Raw genomic sequence first — 22,575 nt, forward strand, 5'->3', positions numbered from 1 at the left:
CGATCGAAGGAATATCCTTCGATCAAAAAAACATAGGCAAGCCTATGGGGACCTTCCCCATAGGCTAACATTGACTTCGGTAGCTTTTAACTGCCGAAGTAGGGGGTCGAAGTTTTTTTTAAAGAGACAGTACTTCGATTATCGAATAGTCGAACGATTTGTAGTTCGAATCGTTCGATTATCAAAATCCAATTTTTTTTGATTATTTGAATAAAAAAAAGTCAGAACAAACTAGAATTCACGATTGGACCTTATTTATTATTAAAACAGATTTAATCGGATCGGGGACAAACATGAAAAAAAAAATAGAGTGAAAATCCAAATCGTATGATTTCCCCCCCCCCAAATCAATTGATTTTTTCTCCCGAAAAGCCCACATTTTTGGGCTAATTCCAGCGCAGACCACCGATATTTCCAAACAGGATAGGGATCTCTTTAATTAACTTATATACAACCTCAGTAGGTCTGAGATGCCAGATTCTGACTTTTTCCATCCTCAAGGTATAATACATTTTTTTCCACTATTGAGAGTAAAAGCCAAGTCCCACTGAGACTGATTCAGTTACATTAATTAGGAGAAATAACAGCCTGCCAGAAAGCAGTTCCATCCTAAAGTGCAGGCACAAGTAACATGACTGGGGCAGCTGGGGAACTGACAATATGTCTAGCCCCATGTCAGACATCATAATTGAATATAAAAAAAATCTGTTTGCTCTTTTGAGAAACGGATTTCAGTGCAGAATTCTGCTGGATTCTACTGATGTGTTTTGAAAAAAAACATGTTTTCCCATGACAGTATCCCTTTAAATTCTTGCCTGTAGAGAAGCATTTTCAGGTTTGTCATCCACAGTAGCACAAATTTATTGTGCGCGACATATCTTGTCAGCCATGGCCCTTAATGTTTCACCATCAGCATAAAAACAACTTCATAACTAAGCATCAAGGGCAGTTAAAGTGGTTCACCTTCAAGTTAACTTTTAGTATGTCATACAATGGCCAGTTCTTTTTAACTGATTTTCATTATTTAATATTATAGTTTTTGGATTATTTCTCTTCTTCTTGTTCTGACTCTTTCCAGCTTTCAAATGAGGCTCACTGACCCCATCTAAAAAACAAATGTTTCACAAGGCTACACATTTATAGTTACTGCTACTTTTTATTACTCATCGTTCTATTCAGGCCTCTCCTATTCATGTTCCAGTCTCTTATTCAAATCAGTGTATGGTTAATAGTGCAATTTAGACCCTAGCCACCAGATTAGTGACACTGTAAACTGGAAAGGTGCTGAATAAAAAGCTTTAAAAAAAGCCAAATAACTCAAAACCCATAAATAATAAAAAAAATGAATGCAGGTCACAGTACTTGCATATGTTGTGTAGCATCTGTGTATGGGAGATGGAAAAAGTACTCATTTAATTAGTAGATTTGTTGGGAGAAGGTACACTGGAAATAAAATCTGGAAAATATTGTTTCCCAATTCAAACTATGTCCTAATCTATTTTTGGCAGATACATGACTTTTTCGCTTTATATATAAAACCTTCACTTAGGTCTTGTTTTAAATGCAAACAAAGTAAAATTGTGCTTCAGTTACAGTTTCTTCCTCATTATTAAATTGTTTATTTTTCATGTACAAAACGACGAAGAAGTACAACAAATGCCAGTGTAAACATGCCTTTGGTTCATTATGTATTGCACAGAGAGTTTTAAATACTCACGACTCCCTAAGGGTATTTAAGGGTCATGTGACAAGTAAAACAGAAAATACAGAGGTAATGTATACAGCGGAAAAAGCAAATTACTTGAAGTTTAAACAGGAATATTTTTGATGACTTGGGGGTACAGTCTAATAATGATTCTGTATGATTGTCCGGCTAACTGTAATGATTGCACTTTATATTGCACTAGCAATGGTTGTGGTTACAGTGCACGGAGGTTGTGCAACTGATTTATAGGAGCCGCTTCTAATACAGCTGTGATTTTCTTTCACTTACTCATTTATACTATGGGGGTTACTTATCAAAGTCTGAATTTATCTCAATATTTTCTGCTACAAACTCTGATCAAACCCACTTGGTTTTTTACGCTTATTTATTACATTTTCCTGAAAATTCACTTTTTTTTGGATTTTTTTATCCGATTTTCACGATTTTTTCGGAATCTTCACCCGAAAACTCGGAAAACTTCGGGGAATTGCACGAAACCCAGCGCACATCAAAAAATTATTGGACTTCTCCCATTGACTTATATGCAACCCCGACAGGTCTGAGATGCCGAATTGTCCGATTTGGATTTTTCCATCCTCTGGGTTTAATAAGTTCTGAAAAATTCGTAATTTTTTTAAAAATTCAAACGTTAGTAAATAACCCCCTATGAGACAGTTTTAAAAAGTCTTATGATGTGATTTCGATGAAGCTGATTTGGGTGACGGTCAAAAATAAGACATGGAAAATGGCAGTGGAAAATCAAAATCATTGTCCGACGCATTCAACAAAAAATAATTTAAATTTACAGTTGTATATAGATGGCCACTCAAAACACAATGATTGTTCAACCTTCTTCTTAGAAATATTTACCAGTCAATTGTAGTTATAAAAATGTGTAGTTCAGGTATCTATAAAAACACACTCTCCTGGTGTAAAGGCACGGCAATGGGGTCCTACGTCTGCACAGCAAAGTGCACTACAATGTTTTATTTTTTTTTACTTTCAGTCTCATCCTTAAATATTGCTAACATCCAGAATGCTGTGGCCTGTGCATTGTCCATACACATAAAATAGAGAGTCGGTTCCTTTCTGCATGTTGTAGCATTAGAAGAACAATGGCAAACTGATAACTCTGTTATTATCTGAGGGAAGAAATAATGGCCTGTACTTCATTTCGAAAGTCTTACCACAGTTTTTAAAAATTAATATTCACAGACATTTCCAAACGTTCTGCCACTGCAAAATTCAAGAGGTGCGTCTTCTCCAGGGAAAGTCTTTAAAGAACCGTAGAAGCTGTGGACTTGGATAGACCTAGGAAGACAGTAATGTAGGCACTGCCTCATTGTGTTTTTTTACTTAAAGTCAATCATCTCACCAAATGTGTAGAAGGTACAAAAGCATCCAAACAAAACTCCAAAGGATTCAAGTAAAATTCCGTTTGTTGTTGCAGGAGTATAAGTCAGTTTTCTTTCATAACCTTCATCAGGCCCAACTCAATCTCATGATATTACTCAAAAAGAACTTATTTGTCTCCAGATTTAGATTTCTTCATGTGACTTCATGCTTCTGCTGTCTTGTTTGTTAACTGTTGAGTGTCATCAGCAACGTCATCTGGTGGGGGCCTTGCTCTGTCAAAGAAACCGCACTGTGTAGGAACAAAACATACCCAATTGTAAGTTAATCATTATTTTATAGCATATTAAAATACCTTACGGGCAGGGCCGGCCGGACTCCCTAGGCAAACCCCGACCCGTGTGCGCATGCGCGAGTGACGGAGGGGAGAGAGGGAGGGATGGACATCAACGGAGGGGAGGGAGGGACGGACAGCGATGGAGGGGAAGGTGTCAGGAGTGAAGGAAGGCGAGTAAGACTGAGCTGTGCGGACTTGGGGTAGGCAGAAGAAAAATTTAAAGGTAGCTGCCCAGCGCCCCCCTATTATATTATAATATATATATAAATATATATAAATAAAATCATCACCTCTGTACAATCAGCACCACAAATTGGAATTCACATTTACCCATTTTAACAGTTTCATATTGGGCTGTTTTTAAATGAGAAATAAAGGCTAAGAATCAATATGCTAGCTCTATAACAGTAATGTTGCAGGCCTTCAAAGTTGTCCACAGGAGCTTGCCATCTCGCCACTTTTTTTAAATGGCAGTCAGTTAGTGATGAAGTGCAAAACATAACACCGGCGCAACTGTTTGGATGCAATCGTTCATATTGTTGGCATTCTTTCCAAGGATTAAAGCAAAAACGCTACTCCAACAATTTTGAGCTCAATTTCATATGATTTACTGAACATTTTTTAATGCATCAGACCCAACTGCACTAAGTATATATATATATATATATATATATATATATATATATATATATATATACCAGTATATATTATATACTGGTATTTTGGTAAAAAACGTGCTGCATTATAGATATATATGGCGGATTGCATCCAGAATTGCTATTTGTACACTGCACTTGTGTACATAAATGAGCTGTAAGGTGTAGCTTTCTAGCCTACTTCTTTATTACTTTTTAGTTCTTCAGTGATATACACTGTGCTTTTAGGATGGCCAATAGTAGAAGCAAGTAGTTTAGGATCCAAAAATAAAATTTTATGTAAGCCCTTTCTTTGTTTTTGTCTTTACTCTGTTTCTGTCATTATTCCTTTTTATTTCTAATGTAGGCAGCCTGATCCCATTGGCTATTTTTTTAGAAAATCCACATTTATGAGGTTCTGATGTTAAGTTGTGCAAGTTTCAATGCTTTTGATTCCCGCAACCCATGTAGCCCTTATTCTGGACTAGTGAAAACAACTAATTGCTTTGCTTAAGCATGGGCCTAACTTTAGGAGAGGCAACTGCTGTGAAAGTTCCTGCATTTCAGAGGAACCTGCTTCTTGCACCAGAGTTATGGGGCTATCCAGAATATGCAGGGCCGGAAATAGGGGTAGGCAGAAACGGCACTTGCCTATGGTGCAACAACAGGGGGGTACGTACCTGTAAAACCATCTTCTGCCTACCTCTAGTCCCTGTTCACTGCCCTGTGTCCTGCTCTCCTCCCATCTGACGCCCTCTCCTCCCTCCCCTCTGAAGCTCTCCCCTCCCTCCCATCCGACACTGTCCCCTCCCTCCCCTCTGATGCTCTCCCCTCCCTCCCATCCAACGCTCTCCCCTCCCCTCTGACGCTCTCCCCTCGATCCGTTATGCTATTGCGCATTGGGAATGCAGGATTCATTCAGGCGCGCTTGCGTTCGGACTCGCTCACGTTGAGACGCTTGCGGAGGGGGGAGCGGGCTGGCCGGCCGGTTGCCTAGGGCGCTGAGGATATGGCACTATACAAAATCACCAATGCTTTTCACATCTAACCAGTAATTGTTTGACCAGTGTACGATGAAGTGCAAAGTGGGGGTCAGGGGCCACAGTGACAGCCTGGGTTTGCCATTAGGAGGGAAGTTCCAGCATTAAAGAGTAGCAAGTGTCTAATCCAATGCATTCATGAGTTAAATTTTTGATTTCAGATTAAAGTTTTGGTGGTCCTCTGCATTAATTCTATATAAAGTATTTATGAATTTAATGCATCCTATTTCTCTGGAAGTAATCATCTAGAGCACCAATGCTCAGTAAACATATGCGGAAACATTAAAGGGCCACCCCAACAACAACAAAAAATAATATTAAAAAGAGTGCACTTCATAAACCAGAACAAACAGAAACCACATGGGCAGCATTAATGATGGGAAAACAAGCCAAACACAAAATAAAACTGAAAAAAAAAAAATCTTTAAAAATGAAATGTTTCCCGCAATGCATTTCTCTATTCTACCTGTTTTTACAATAATGAAAAAAATCCAAAAGGGTCAACCTTTGTTTTTCCTTAAAGCTGATGGATGCAACAGCTTTTTGCCCCAGAGATCTGGCGGTATATTGTCTACATCGTTATGTTCTTATAATCTTGTAAATTCATTATTTGAAGGAATGTTAGGAAAAAGAGAGTAAAGAAGAATTATTATTTGTTATCTCCGGATGCCTTTTTGCTGTCTAAGCCTCCTTTTTTTTTTTAAAGCAAAATACCATATCTTTTAAAAAGTTATGCACATGAGGAGAATGTGCCCAGTATCGCATAAAATACGGGTAACAAACGTTAAGTCATAAATGAAATCCAGTGTTGGTGAAAACCCCCCATAAGCACTTGTGTAGGGTCGTGTGATAGCAGTGAAACTGCATGGGCAGGAACTTTATTCAATAGCCCAATTTTCCAATTCTTGTGTTTCCAAATTGTTAAAAAAATATTCCAGAATTGATTTTTTTTAGTATCATGAGAATCAGTCCACATGTGGCCAACTTGATACTAGAAGATGGCAACACAATTGGAAAGAAATTAGCCGGTTGGAATGTTTTGAAAAGTGGCGTGAGGATCAAGAGACTTGTGATGAGGCGGTTGTCTCAATATTTGTTTCATTGGTAAGGTTAATGGTGCCCTTAGATGTCATAAAGTTCCAAAGGTTCCCAGTTAAAGATTGGCTGGCGACCCACTGTGGTGGTTGGATAGTTAAACGGTCAATAAGATCTGTGTATGTAAGTTGGTATCCGGTTACATTAGGAATCAGTGCCCAAGATGTTTAATCCAAACAATGAAACAATTTTGATATATATACAAATATTGATACAGCCTCATCACAAGTCTTTTGACCCTCACACCACTTTCTGACCTAATATACTGCACAGCCTTTCTGCATTTTGGAGTATTTATCTTTTTGTATAGATCTAGCGATCGATCTATCGATCTATCGATCTATCTATCTATCTATCTATCTATCTATCTATCTATCTATCTATCATCTCTCAAGTCCTATTCTACTAGGTTCCATAAATAAATGGGCATTAATAAAGAGGCAATAATAATAAAGACATATGAAAATAACTGTCTCCTTTACCAACAACCTACCTATCTTAGCATTTTTCCAACTGTAGACTCTGTTTTGGCTCAAGCTCAAAATATCCCCTCTGTGTTCTCTTTGGTTTAGACACATAATTCTGCCTAAAATAGCTGCAAGCAACATCTGTTGTTAATTAAAAACTAAAAGAGTCTCCCCTTGCCTATCCAACCTCTACTCCAGACTCATCTAACAGACAGGAATCATCGCTCCCTTTATACAGATGTCCCCTGAGATATTTGTCTGGAACAGCTACGTCATTGGTTGAGCTTAATCCCCCAAACATACAGCTAGAGACCTTCTTGCTGGTCATTACCATGTGCCTCCCCCTAGTCCATGTTCCTCAAACCACATGTTTCATATGGTCATGGTGCAGTTAGTGAGCTGTCAGCAATAAATCTCTTTGGCTCTTTGGAGCCATGAAAATAACTAGAACAACAACATTTATTTATTGTAGTTCTTTTATTGTAGCTTGACCCCAGGAGCCAATAAAGTTTCCAGATATCAGTCCTATACCAAGGTTTACAATGCAAGTTTTACTTTTACTCCTCCAGATTACAGAAATACGCTTTATCTGGAAAGCCCATAGTCCCATAGACTAATGAAGGCAAATTCATGATTGGTTGATTTGTATCAATGCAAATGTACCCCTCAAACACTGCATACTTCATTATAGGATGATATACACTTACCTTCCACATAACCAGTGTCAGAATGGCAAGAACTAGTAAACCAAGGAGTATAGCCAATATGATGACCCAAAGAGGGATAGCAAATGAGATGTTTGGAGTGGCCCAGATCACAGAAGTTTTTATCTGTAAAAATAATAAAGAAGATACAATGTTGGTATGTTTGACAAAAGGAACAGAAACCCCTTATTTATGGAAACTGGGGGTCATGTAAGACAATGGTTAAAATATCTTCTGCTGAAATCTACAATTGACATTGTCTTCTAAAAAGCAAATGCACAAAGATAAAGAGAAGAATCAGCAGTTTTTCTTTTATGTAAGGAAGCGGTAAATCATTTCTATCTGATGGCTGAGAGGTTAAACATACATTTTTGTGCTCTTTAAAAAAAAAAAGTACATATGTCCAGACACCAGAAATTGTGCAGATCTGACACACTGCTTAGAGCTGTCACATCCGTTCCCATGGGGCTGCAATAATAAATGATAGAAATTGACTTTTTGTTTTCATACTACTGTGTCTTTGTGTAAACAGCCTTTTGGGGGAATTCTATAAATATTTATAACAAAGGCACTAGATCTTCTCTTATTAGGACTCCGTCAAACAAATGTCCCAGTTCACTCTGAAAGCTGAAGCTTCATTTTAACCCCTCCAACTGTGATGTCCAGTGTGTAGGTGACTGTGAACCCATAAAACAGCAGCCATCATTCTAAGGCGTTGCTCTTTGCAAGCACATGGTCTCATACCATTACCCTCCTATTGTACATTATCTCAGGGATCATCTATAATCATAAACACAGTGTTTCTAGGAATAGGTGTAACAGGTAGACTTAGAGGAGAGGGCAAAAGGGCAATAAAGGACAGATAAGGCCCCCAGCACTTTTGAGGCCCGGTGGGGGAAATTGCAACCCTCCAAAGGTACATGTCATTTATTACATACTCTTATAACACAAACACTATATTATTTAAATATATGTTCTAAACACTCTCACATATCCAAGTATGGGAACTGTTATCCAGAATGCTGGGGGACCTGGGGCTTTCCTGATAAGGGTTTTTCTGTAATTTGGATCTTCATGCCTTAAATCTCCTTAAGTCTCACTAAGCTCGAGTGAAGGAATAGAGGAAAATAGAGGAAAAATAGTTCAAATTTCGAAAGTTTTTTTTGGCTACTTCGACCTTTGACTACGACCTTCGAATCGAACGATTCGAACTAAAAATCGTTCGAATATTCGATAATCGAAGTACTGTCTCTTTAAAAAAAACTTCGACCCCCTAGTTCGCCACTTAAAACCTACCGAGGCCAATGTTAGCCTATGGGGAAGGTCCCCATAGGCTTTACAAGGTTTTTCTGATCGAAGGATAATCCTTCGAGCGATGGATTAAAATCCTTGATTTGAAGGATTTAATCGTTCGATCGAACGATTGTTCCTTCGATCGTTAGATCGAACGAATTGCGCTAAATCCTTCGACTTCGATATTGGAAGGATTTCAATTCGGCAGTCGAATAGCGAGGGTTAATTAACCCTCGATATTCAACCCTAGGTAAATGTGCCCCTAAGGGGTTATTTATCAAAGTCCGAATTTATCTCAATATTTTATGCTGCAAACTCCGACATCCACTCTGGTTTTTTTTACGCTTATTTATTATTACATTTTACTGAGAATTTGCTTTGCAGGAAAAAGTCAAATTTTTTTAAGATTTTTTTCACCTGAAAACTCCGATTTTTGCCAGAAAACTCAGAAAACTTTGGGGTATTGCACGAAACCCAACACACATAAAAAAAATCATTGGGACTTCTCCCATTGGCTTATATGCAACCTCAACAGGTCTAAGATGCCGGATTTTCAGATTCTGACTTTTCCATCCTCAGGGTTTAATAAATTCCGAAAAATTTGTGATTTTTTTTATAATAAAAAAAATCACAAATTTTGATTTTTGCATCCTCCTAATGGACCCAAATATAATTGTTTTACCTACAATAAGAATTAATTATATCTTAGTAGGGATCAAGTACAATGTAGTGTATTATAATAACATAAAAAAGAAATACATTTTAAAAATTTGAATTATTTAATTAAAATGGGAGGCCATCCTGTAATTCACAGCTTATGGATAATGGGTTTCTAGAAAACAGATCCCATACTTGTATACTGTATGTTATCTGAAGTAATTGTATTTATCCCCGGTGCTGTGGTTAAGATGCAGACTCCAGGTCAGGAATTATAGCATGCAAGGATAAAATATATTCAGCAAACTGAAAACCAGTACAAGCCACTTTAGACATGTTCAGTTCTATTGCTGCAAATAAAAAAGATTGCTCAGGTTCACATCAGGCTCAGGCCATTGTGAATTAATGTTTGAAATTGATAGATACATGTCAACCTGAATATCTATGGTGATATGTTGCGGCATTAAAGGAGAACTTAACGTCCCCCACCATAAGCCCCCCTCCCCTCTCTTTGATGTGCTTAAGTGTAAAAAAAAAAATCTTTAAAAAATTCTCACCCTAAAATGCCGAGAAGTGCAGCGGAGCTCACAGTCACCATCTTCTGACTCTTCGTATAGTCTTCGGGTCTCTTTGCAGACACAAAGCCTGCCGGAGCATGTGCTGTTGGGCCAAGTCAGGAATCGGCGTTGAGACCCTAAGACTATACAAAGAGCCGGAAGATGGCGGTTGGAAGCTCCGCTGCGCTCCTCTACACTAAAGCAAATAGCGGGGAGGCAATGCCTAGAAGCTATGGGGGGCTTATGGTAGGGGGGTTTAGTTCTCCTTTAAGATCTAATTTTACTTTACTTTATCCAATTTTACTTTTCTGAAGCTCTCATATTTTAAAGCTGGCCACCCCAGAGGAGTCCAAAGTAGTGGAAGGGTAGAGGGGTGCAGCCTGAGCATCAGTGAGAATAAAATCTGCCACAGTGATATATTTATATATTTCAAAAGCCTTTTTCAGAAAACTAATGCTAAGCATTCACTACATTTCAGTTGCCCTTTAATGAAACTTGAACACAAGCAAAAATCACGTTGAGAAAAGAAAGCAAAACCTGATAAAAGCACAGCTGCTAGGGAAATGTGAGGGTGAAGTACCCCATGAACCCGAAATAAACTCACTCTGACTTTGCATCAATACATTTATACGGCATATATGGAAGAAATGTAATGTATAAATCTTTTATCCAACACAAAACATAAATACAGTGAGAAAATAAATGTGGCTGTACTCTTACCGCACATACCAAAATCTTTCCATGTGAGAAGAACGGAACTGGCATTTTATCAAGAGGAGACGGCACAGTTAATTCAATATCACAGACAGGAGAGAATCAATATTTACTCAATGGGGCGGTATATGTATATATGTATTTATTATAGTTTCTGACACTGTTTTAGACTGAGTTGCTCTTAACAGAAACACCCTCCCACTACTGCCTCCGACTAATGGCTTTTATAGTGCTTAGGTATTTTCAGAGTTCAGCTCTTAGGGGCTCTCTAGATTTGTAACGATGGAGCAAACTTTGTTCTGACGTCAGTCAACTCATAATGGCACGCCACACCACAGAGTTCATTTAATTGGTGATGATGATCTTTATTGTTCCCTATTTGTAAATATTTCTTCATTATGGTATAGATGGTGCATTTTTTCAACTGCAAATAGGTCATAATCAAATGTAATTGGTGGGGAAATTTAGAACACATGACATAAACATTAATGATGGTTGCCGCCTTTTTTCTAAATTAACTCCGGACAGGATGGGTGACGTCGGGGGGGCAGGGCCGTGACATCGGGGGTGGAACTGATGATGTTGGGGGTGGAACTGATGATGTCGGGGGTGGAACTGATGATGTCGGGGCGGGGATGATAACGTGACAATCAGCTGATCGCCATGCCATTGACTGCAATGTCCTGTCCGGATTTCCTAATTTGGAAACCCGGGCAGGCAGTTTTCACCCGAAAACTGGCCAATAATGTTTAATGATTTTCAGTGAACCCTAAGCTTAGCTTCTCAACTCTTTTGCCCAGAGCAAACTAAGCACTCAAAAGATGGCCTAACAATATCCAAGATGGGGATCCGCTGTGGACAACTAAGAAGGCCTGGATCATTACTGCTATAGGGTTGATAAACCTCTCTGCTGGTGAAGTTCAGCATGTACAACACAGTATTTGTAGCAACATTTATTTGCAATGTTTAGGAAACTGCAGGAAAGACAGACCTTAATGGAACTAAGAGGTAACAATAATTCATGAAAATAGACTTAAAGGGGTGAAGGAAGACTACAAATGGGCAAAATTACATTTGGGATCTTTCCTTTAATATACATGATTTTAATTGTAAAGGTATGGAACATTTTATCCAGAATGCTCAGGACCTGGAGTTTTCCAGATCTTTCCATAATTTGGATCTTCCTACCTTAAGTCTACTAGCAAATCATGTAAACATTAAATAAACCCAAGAGGCTGTTTTTTCTTCCAATAAGGATTAATTATATCTTAGTTTGTATCAAGAACAAGATATGGTTTTATTATTACAGAGAAAAAGCAAATCATTTTTAAAAATGTGGATTTCAGAGCATTCTGGATAACAGGTTTGCAGATAACAGATCCCATACCTGTAGTTTATTTTCATCCAGTTATTAATGATCGTTTTCTTTAAGACTGGGAAAGCTTTCCTGAAACTATAAATACACACAGAACAAAAAAATCAGAGGCTCCAACATGAACAGGAACATTTTTGTTCACTGCCTGTTATGTTCTATTTTTCCTCTTTCTCTGCTGTCACTTGCATAAAAATATGTTCCACAGATGGCTGAAGTCATGTATTCAGCATATGTTAATGTTATGGTAAATGCGCTATTAGGAAGCAGGCAGAGAGCTAAAAACTTCTTAAAACGCCCAAAACTTTTTAATCTTTCTACATGGGCCCAATGAAAACATCCAAGTGTCATAAAAAATGATCCTTAAAAAAACACAAGAGTAAAAAAAGAATTGAAAATTACTTTTTCTTACTGTGAATAAAAACAACAGATCTTAACCCATTGTTTGCCCGATTACCAGTTCTTCGTATCTCCCTAAAAAGACTTCGATATTTGAAGTCGAAGGATTTCAATTCGAGGGTCGAATTTTGAAGTTTTTTTAACTTCGAAATTCAACCCTTAGTAAATCTGCCCCTAAGTGTGGCAAAGCATTCTCAGGCGAAAATTCGCCCTTTAGTGAATTTACCCCATGAAATGTACTCCATGTTTGATCCTTGCGTGGAAGATAATTAGAAGAAAGGGGAAGAGAGGGAGTTATTTATACTAGTAATCTAATTATCTGCCTTGCAAGGAAAAACATGGAGTAGCCTCAATTTCACTGTTTGGTCTGTTTACATCAAGAAGTAATAAAAAGAACAGTTTTTGTGATTAGACCAATAGGTTAAACATATCTTCTGGTTTACTATATTTATGTTAAACAAGGAATTATAGTGTCCTTTTAACAATCTTGAACTGAGATAATCGTGATGTCGTATGATCTGGAGGTAGGCAAGAGTTATAGTAGAAGTACAGTGGAAACAAGGGCAAATATAGTTAAAACACCTTCATTGATAGGCTGCATGTATTAGTTCCAAGCAAGGGTAGGAATATAACCTGTGCTGCAACCTCTCAGCATAGGGCATGAGGATTGAATAGACCCATTTACAACTACTTTCTAAAAAATGTTGCATTTGACCAGTGATTAATCAATAATTCTTATTTTTACAAACATGTTCTGCTTCATCAGATTGTGGAGAAGATAACTAAAGTGACGTCAGAGTTGAGCTTTCTTTGTATCCTGCAGTGCTCTGCTCTATGTTTACAATATGTAAAGCTGGCCATAGACGCAGATCGTAGGAATCGAGGATTCGTACAATTTTCGAACCGTGTGTGGAGAGTCCCGACATTTTTCGTCCGGCGGAGATCGGTCGTTTGGTCGATCGGACAGGTTAGAAAATTTCTGTCGGCTGCCGATAATATCTCTGCATGTATTGCTGATCGTACGATTTTCAGTGGGAGACTGTCACTGGCTTTGGTTGGACATAGATATCGTACGATTGCTGTCAGGGGCAGAACATTGCTGATCTGTTCTTTAACTAATCTGACTGGTAAGACTTTGATCTGAATGGTTAGTGGCGGGTCGGGAGATGGGAAAGTCCGATCGTACGATGATTCGTACGATCGGATCTTTGCATCTATGGCCAGCTTAAATCTCTATCCCCCACCCAATCTGCCAGCTGTATTGTGATCACTTTCAGAGCCCACTTTGCATCGGAAATTATTTCTGCAGAGACCCCTGCTCCGAGGCTGTATAATGCAGCTACAGCTGTAACTCTACATTGAGGGCTGGGTGCCATGGAGCTGCACTTCACATTTTACATATCCCCTTCCCCTCTGATTTGTGTAAATTCCCAAATAATCCAAATAACTCTGCTCATCTGCTGTAAAGAAAGAAGTGCAGCAATAAAGGAAGAAGAAGTCACAGACAATTAAAAATGGAATTAAATGGAACAGCTGACCAGAGATGCTGGAGGATTGTCTTGGAGAAGGAGGTAATGTTCAAAAAAGAAAAACTGAATAGGATAAGAGATGACAGAGAGGATAAACAGCAGAATTGTGTCTGCTTGTGTATTTGGAGGGGTAACAAGGTTATGGAAGATGACTGAAAGGAAAGAAGATGAATGAGAGGAAACCAGGGGGGGGGGCATGACGAAGGAGATGGACGACTGATAAACTGGAACAGGTCAATGAAAGAGAAAGGAATGTTTATTAGGAAGCAGATCAAATACATCCGAGTACTAGGAATTAAAATGGTTCAGCAGTTGAGAGGGCGCACATTTACTAGGAATTTCTACTAATATAAAAGCTTACTGACAAGTCATAAACATTTACAAAATAATCAAAAGTAACTCTATAAATAATGATGATGATGGCATTCATGGAATTAGCCTTAAACCTGTTTTTGTGGCAAAAAAACTCATGGGACGGCATCAAATGACATCCCACTGTGGTAGCAGGAAATACCAGTGGTGCTTTTAGGGTGGTGGCACACGAGACTACTGGGGGAGATTAGTTGCCCAGCGACATATCGCCTCTTGTTTCGGGCGACTAATCTCCCCTAAATGCCTTCCTGCCGGCGATTTACATTCTAGCCTCGTATGCCACCATCCTAAAAGCACCACTGGTAATTCCTGCTACCACAGTCGCAGGAACTAATCTCCCCCAGTAGCCTCTTGTGCCACCGCCCTAAAACGATTTGTTTTCCAAAGTTGCCCGAAGTTGCCTGATGAGGAAACTTTGGGTGACTTCGAAAAGTTGAAGCGATCCGAGTACCATTCCGCCGGCGATTTACATTCTAGCCGGTGGAGAGATTATTCACTCTTTGTTTTTCTACCAATTATGTGTAACTAACACATCTTAAAGGGGTGGTTCACCTTTAAGCTAACTTTTAGTATGTTATAGAATGGACCAATCTAAGCAACTTTTCAATTAGTATTCATTATTAATTCCTTACAGTTTTTGAATTATATGCCTTTTTTTTCTGGCTCTTTCCGGCTTTAAAATGGGGGCCACTGACCCCCATCTAAAAAACGAATGTTCTGTAAGGCTACACATTTATTGTTGTTGCTGCTTGGCGTCTGTTATCCAGGAAGCTGAATTACGGGAAGGTTGTTTCTTTTAGACTCTATTTAAGTAAACTGCTTCAAATGTTTAAAAATGATTTCCTTTTTCTCTGTAATAATAAAACAGCACCTTGTACTTGATCCCAACTAAGATATAACTAATATCAAACCAGGCCTATTGGGATTATTTAATGTTTACATGATTGTTTAGTAGACTTAACGTTTGGAGACCCAAAATATGGGAAAATCTTTTATTTTGAAAAAACGTAGGTCCCGCATTCAGGATAACAAGTCCCGTACTTGTAGTCTTTTCGTTCCATGTATTTCCCTCCTGCCTATACTAATAATATAATAGTTCTGGGTGGCTGTGTGTAGAAAATATAATGTACATTTTGTTTAGCACATTTTTACAATGAGCAGTCAAAGATGGCAGTCTTTTATTAAACTGCACTACAGTTGGTTCAGGTCTATAGATAACAATGTGTCATTATAATATAAATCCCTGGGGTGTTTTACTATCATCACTGCTGATACCAAACTGGTACTGGAATCTGAGAGATTCTGAAAATGACATTAAATTGGTCATAATGAGCTGGCCATAGATGCAAAGATCCGATCGTACGAATCATCATACGATCGGACTTTCCCATCTCCCGACCCGCCACTAACCATTCAGATCAAAGTCTTACCAGTCAGATTAGTTAAAGAACAGATCAGCAATGTTCTGCCCCTGACAGCAATCGTACGATGTCTATGTCCAACCAAAGCTAGTGACAGTCTCCCACTGAAAATCGTATGATCGGCAATACACGCAGACTTCATCTTTTGAGGTTTAAAAATGGCAAGAATTGATGGAAAGAATAAGAATGGCAGTATGGTGGTGATAGTGTAAGCCAGAGTTACAGAGATGATTAACACCAGTGCCATACGCCTTAGCAACCAATCAAGTAGAATAATAAAAATAAATTTTTTGGAGGGGAACACAATTCTGAGCACAAGGGCTCAACTCTCAAGAAAAGTCAGCAAGACCATGATCATAACTGTTCCAATTCCCATCAGGAAGATTCTTCTTAATATTCTGCCCATACCTGGCTGTACACAGGCTGGTACTAATCCCTCCAATGGCCTCTTCGTTAGATACAGTATCTGGCTAAAATCGGGCAGATATGTAATGGGTAGATTTGAACATTTCTGTCAGATAAAATGATATAGTCCTCTCCTAACAGGATGCCATAGGCCACTGGGAACCATATAATCGGATCATCCCAATCTGGCATAGCATGGTTAGGATCGGGTTAAGATCCACTTATTTGGCAACCTCCCTCTTGGAATTCAAGTTTTCTATCTATATTTTGGTCAGGCTTCTCATAGCTCAGAACAATATAACTGGAACATTTGTTCTGCTAGAGATCTAGAATATCAAAGGAAGAACATAAACATTTACCTCTAAACTTTAACATAATTTGGTAAACAGGCCAGGCCCAAAAGCCTGCTGAAAACTGTTTTTGTTATCTCTGCTTTAAGACAGATATTCAGTGCTGGGTAGTGCCTCAATTACCCAATATTTTTGGCCGAGTATTTAAAAAGAATATAATATATACCTTACCGTTATGGACGCAGATGGCAGTTTGGCTGGTTGAATGTTATAAGGCATCTTCTTGACTTCAAATGAAACATTGGCAATAAGTGAGTAATAATCATTTTTTCTCTGAAAACAAAACAAAATAAAATTAGGAACTTGTAGCATGACGCTGAACGTGCTTCCCCTTTAAATGAACAGAATTTGAGCACACAATCTTGAGTAGAAATACTGCAGGACTCACGGATATAAATAAGAATTAGGAAACGTGATCTATATTTGGAATATAGCCATGTATGCAAAGGAAACCCAAATCCAAAGTCTTATCCTTTCCCCCGTTGGGAAAAACATTATGTGAAATGTGGAGACTCCTTTGACACACTACATAACATTTAATTCCAATTAGAGAAGAATCCAGCATAGAGCAAGAGCAGGGGAATAATTTATGGCTTCTCTTCCTGAAATAATTCCTTGCAGATTGTATGTCACACGCATATGTTTAATGCTATTTCCCCTTGCTTGGATATAGAAATGTAACGCTATATAGAGAGGCCTCGAGAGACAGTTTTTGTTTTATCTCTAAACAGTTTATTTTTTTGTATGTGGGTGTTTTTTTTATATTGTGCATTGTGAACTTTTTTGAGCTTCTATAACAGAAAGAATAAAATTTTTCTCTCAATGGTGATAATAAGATCCCTCTAAACCCCCCTAGACTTCAAAAGAAAAAATATATACACAATGTATAATAATTATATATATTCATGAAAATGATGGTAGAGAAATAGCAACTAAAGGAGGGTATTGAACTTATTAATTGTTTATAAATATATGGGACCTGTTATCCAGAAATCTAAATGGAGTCTATGGGAGATGGCCCTCCTGTAATTCAGAGCTTTCTGCATAACGGCTTTCCAGATAAAGGATCCCATACCTGTAAATGAAAATGATGGTAGAGAAATATCAACTGAAAGATGATAGTGACCTTATTAAAAGTTTTAGATGTTGTATTAAAAATACTAAGGTTTTTGGCTTGTCCAGAAATGCAATCTCCAAAATCACTAGAACTATTAAAGTTGAGTGACAAGCAACCATAATGTCCAGGCCTACATTATCATAATTCATGTATGGGATCTGTTATACAGAAACCCATTATCCAGAAAACTTATGGGAAGGTCATCTCCCATCGACACACTTTTTATCAAATAATTCAGAATTTTCAAAATGATTTCCCTTTTTCTCTGCAATAATTAAACAGTACCTTGTACTTGATCACCACTAAGATATAATTTATCTTTATTGGAGACAAGATATTTCTGTTGGGTTAACCATGTTTTTTAATGATTTTTCTGTAGACTGTTTAGGAGGTTACAAATTTCTAGAACTGGGCTGCATCTTCAGCCAAGAATATATATTGGCAGCACAACCCTCTCTAGGTATAGGCCCTGCATATAATATACGTGTGGCCATCTAATCCTGTGCATTCCTATGCATCATCTCATGCAAAACTCTTATTACATAATTGGACTTGGGTGCAAGCTGTTGGTTTGAATTCAGGGGAAGAGGGGCACCTGCATAAGATCTTTGGGGAAAGGAAGAGCTGGCATGTGTTTTCCCAAATTGTGAAAGAGCTAATGCACCCCTACAAATAAATGAATTTAGACATTCATTCAGCATTTACATCAGGGATATCTAATCTGTGGAGTTTCACAGGTTGTTGGCCATCGTTCCATTGAGATTTTTAAAAGTTGGATCCCAATTTTCCTGCAGAATCCCTTGCTTTCTAACTGCAGACACAGCTGTTTCCATGCAGAGACATGCTTTCCATTGAGAAGATCCATTGTCAACGATTGTATCAGCAATGAACCAACACAGCTTTCCATCAAAAGTCCAAGGATAGTTCATATCTTTCCACTGTATCACTATGGTGCCTTTCTTTTTGAGTGTGACATCAACTCAGGGTTGTGAAGTATGTTGGTACTCTATAAATAATTGATAATAACAGTAACTGCATTCACTTTCTCTGAGTGCTAGGGGGCATGATGAGGTCCAAACCATGTACACATGGGAAGGTTTGATTTCTCCAGAGAATACAGTTCTGTATCTGGGATTAAACGTCGCATTAAATATGCACTTGTTTCAAAGAAATGTGCAATAGAGGAGCTTATTGAAGAATGAATGCCTGGCTTTTTCTCTACAAATAGCTATTAGCTGAGATGCACTGAAATGTGTTATTTTCTAACACACATCTGGTGAGTGGCTGAACTTCAAACAGGCATCCAGTGTCCCATCGACCAGAGGCTTCATTTAAAGTGATGTGGCTCTAAATACATTTGTTCTAATGACTGTGTTAGGAACAGTGTTCGACTAGCTTTAAGAAAGATGATGATGAGATGATTATGATAATATCCTTAAACATAAATCCCAACTAATTGTTCTTGTCCAGTACAAGCCATCGACTCCATGCCAAAGAGATGGGACACATATACTGTGTAACCAATACACAAATCATGGGTTCTGCATCAGCTTTAAATGCCTAGTATAAGGAGCACCTGATTCCAAAACCTTAACCCGTACCCAACCCTAACCTGCAAAATATTGCTGTTGTAGGACCCATGCCCAAGCCATACCCACATCTTATCGCTCTGTACTCTTCTACTGTGTGTGCCTGTGGTTAAAAGACAGTGGGGCTCATTTATCAACACTGGGCAAATTTGCCCATGGGCAGTTACCTATAGCAACCAATCAGTGATTAGCTTTTTAAAGCCAGCTGCAAGTAAAACAATGAATGCAGAAATTTCATTGGTTGCCATTGGTTACTGCCCATGGGCAAGTTTGCCCAGTGTTGATAAATGACCCCCACTGAATCTTCTGGAGCAGTGGGGAGTGTACTTCCCCAGTCTGTCCCGCACCCAACCCTAACCCGCAGTGGTTGGCTAAATTTCAACCCAATCTTGCTCAACCAACAGTGAACCTGTGGATCACCAGTAGTAGTAGTAGTGTTTATTTCATATCTCCATCACAGCATGACATGTTCATTTATATAACTGCTTACCTGCAAATGTGAAATGTATCAGGCTGCAATGCAATACAGCGTTGCAAAATATGTTGGCACTACATAAATACATGTTAATAATAATAATAATAATCCTGATTTAAAATAAACAATACTTTTACCTGCAAGAAGCCGTCTGTGTATGATAATATTTGGAGGTAATTGGTGTGGAGTCCTCATTAGCTATCGGTCTGTGGAGCTCTTCCTAGGTCATTTATACAGTTTTAAGTGAATAACCTGCTGCATAAAAACCGAAGCCATGTGGCTAGGGTGGTGGTGATTTTGTATAATTTATAATATAAATGTACAGAGAGAGGAATTTAATCTCCACATTTTACAATGGTCAAGTGAGATACATACTAGTTCCAAGTGAAGCTTGTGTTAATAAATATGGGGGGTGGGGTGGCTCACCAAATCTTGAGTCTTAAAGTGAAGATCAATGAATGATGGTGCTGCTAATACAAACACATGTTCTATTTATATTTAACTGGTTTGGAAGTGGGCAATACAAGACCAGTGTGTAGTTATACAATTACTTTAACACTTTTTCAATAACTATAATGTATGAAATGTTTCAATAAGTGACACTCTAAGGGTAAGAACTGGAATTCAAATAAAAGAGCACCACGGGTGCACAAGCATGCTTCTTAATGCTCATTTAAAAAGTACAAAAGTCTCAAATAAACCTCAATATTATTATATAAATTCAAAAGAATGCATTACAAATGTTCTTTGTACTGACCTGTGATTTGAACCACCAAATCAGCAACATAAAACCAATCCAGGATTTTTCCTGAGCATTATATAAAGACAAAAGCTCTGCCTTACAAAGCTACTAACCAAATTTTGGTTAATATGTGCCTATAAATACTGCATTATATTTCTGGACCTGCTTATATTTAGTAATATATTATGTGGCTTCATCTAAAATCCCAGCTGTCATTGAAGGCTAAAGAACAGCTGACTGTTCATTATGTTAGCTTTCTTTACTAAATCAGCCAGGAGAAGAAAACCATTTCAAGTGAAAATCAGAAACGGTTCAGTTTTCAGCAAGCGTTACTATAGCTTTGTATCTCCACGGGGTGTCTGGAGTATTGCTGTCAGGAAATCCCTGGATTCGAATCAGGGACCTGTTGTATTTCTGCCACTGCTCCTCCTGCTTCAGCCACAGGATGTAGTGTGGCAGCAGCCTGACCCCCACAGAATATCTTCTGTGACACTGCCTCCAAGTCCATCTTCCCTTAGCCATGCCCCTTGTCCAGGCAACTGCCGGCAACAGTTTGTTAAAGGGTTATTTAAGCTCGCTCCGACTCTTCAGGGCTGGATCATTGACCTTCCTGCCGACTCCAAGCCCTCAGTTTATGAAGATCTTGTTCCTGATCCTTTGTTCCTGATTCGATGACCCTGTTCCTGTAAATCTTGATCTTGCTCCTGTTTCTGTTCCCTTTAGTTCTGACTCCCTGGTTTGACTTCAACCTGTTTTCTCACTCCTCAAGTCTTCTGCCTACCCTTGACCGTCAGCCTGTTTTACAGACTTGATTTTTGCTGCCTCCCATTATATTTGTCTACAGAGTTGTGTGCACATTTTTCTTTATTAAAACTGTTAGATACACAGCGCATCAGCTCCTGTTCGTTACTAACCAGCACTATTCCCATAAGAGACATACAAAGACTTTTCCATTATACCTGTAAGAATGTTGGAGCCCACAGACGAGACCGGATTTTTACCACCGCCCGCTGACCTCCATCTAAGTGCCCGACTTTGCAGGATATCGTTAAACACTTCACATTAGTGCAATTCTGTAGAGAGAAAAAGATTTTTGCTTCCGTTATAGCTATATTCAGTGTGAGATTTGATTTTACTCTTACATACAAGTTCAAATGTTGTGCCACTCTGAACGTTCTACAAACCATACCCATTTTTAGGTAATATATCAATCTATAACATCCTCGGAGACTACTGCAGTGACAAACTGTGGCCTGTGCCTCTCTCTACAGTGGTTAGGAATCACGATTTGAAAAACAATTATACCATGTAAATAAAAAAATTAAAAAAAAGTTAACTGGAGAACTGTGACAATACAAAAGGGAGTCTGTTTATTTAGAGATGTATGTGTTTTCCTCTGGTGCACCCTTTTGCATTATCACAGTTCTCCAGTCATTTCCATATTTATGTAACCTGCACACCCTTTTGTGTTGGCCTCTATACTCAAGCAGCTGTCACAAGGATCTTCTCCACTGATGTCCTCCTATGTATCAGATGGGTGACAAATGTAATCACAGTGCTTTCTTATTACATTAAGATGGCCAAGGACAATGCAGTTTTAGCTGCTGACTCAACCCCTCCAACCTGAGTTGTTTCTGATTGGACTGTAAATGGGGGCCAAATGGCTTTGCAGACCAATATCTGGTCAGGGACTGACCAGATATGAGTTGGCTGGTTGCAATGGTTGGCTCATTAATGAGATGCTCTGCCAACAGGTCTGAGTGGGCCTTGGAGACAAGTGATTAGATGAGGCTGATTTGGCCCACTACATGTCTAAGGTCAGTGATTCCATAATACCAGTTATTCCTTTATTCCTTTATTCCCGTTCTTAACAACAATTTTTTTTGTTGAATATTCACCTACTCTTACAGGGCACATGAAATTAACTGCCGCCCCAATTACTAGCGTGATAAAATCTCCTAGACCTAGACCTCTTCCAACAAAGTCCATTAGGTAAACTTCTTACTATTCTGGAGTTGCTACGTCCGGGATCAATATGAACACAGGGTGCAGTTTGTTATGCCCAGGCCTGAAGCAGGTCATGCATAACAACAAGAATAATAAACCAGAAACCACAATTGACCTTTCACAGTTAAAGACTTTTATGTAACGTAGATAGTAATTTAAGTAAATTAAGTGAGAATGCCACTGTTTTTAAATGATGCAAAGAGCACCCATGGTTGGTTTCTGGATTCTTGACATATTTCG

At 38.5% G+C, this 22,575-nt stretch overlaps 1 protein-coding gene across 1 annotated transcript in view; it reads right to left on the minus strand.

The window, feature by feature from the left end:
• Positions 1-2,300: 2,300 nt before the first annotated feature.
• itga8.S (integrin subunit alpha 8 S homeolog) overlaps positions 2,301-22,575 on the minus strand; it is a 103,808-nt gene continuing 83,533 nt past the window's right edge. Inside the window, exons 27-30 of the mRNA XM_018269147.2 lie at positions 21,288-21,401; positions 16,577-16,678; positions 7,340-7,462; positions 2,301-3,350 (exon numbers count right to left, since the gene is read on the minus strand). Coding sequence (XP_018124636.1) covers positions 3,264-3,350; positions 7,340-7,462; positions 16,577-16,678; positions 21,288-21,401 — 426 coding nt within the window. The 3' untranslated portion in view covers positions 2,301-3,263. The remainder of the gene's footprint in view (positions 3,351-7,339; positions 7,463-16,576; positions 16,679-21,287; positions 21,402-22,575) is intronic.

Source organism: Xenopus laevis, chromosome 6S, assembly GCF_017654675.1.
Source record: "Xenopus laevis strain J_2021 chromosome 6S, Xenopus_laevis_v10.1, whole genome shotgun sequence".
NCBI classification, from domain to species: Eukaryota; Metazoa; Chordata; class Amphibia; order Anura; family Pipidae; genus Xenopus; species Xenopus laevis.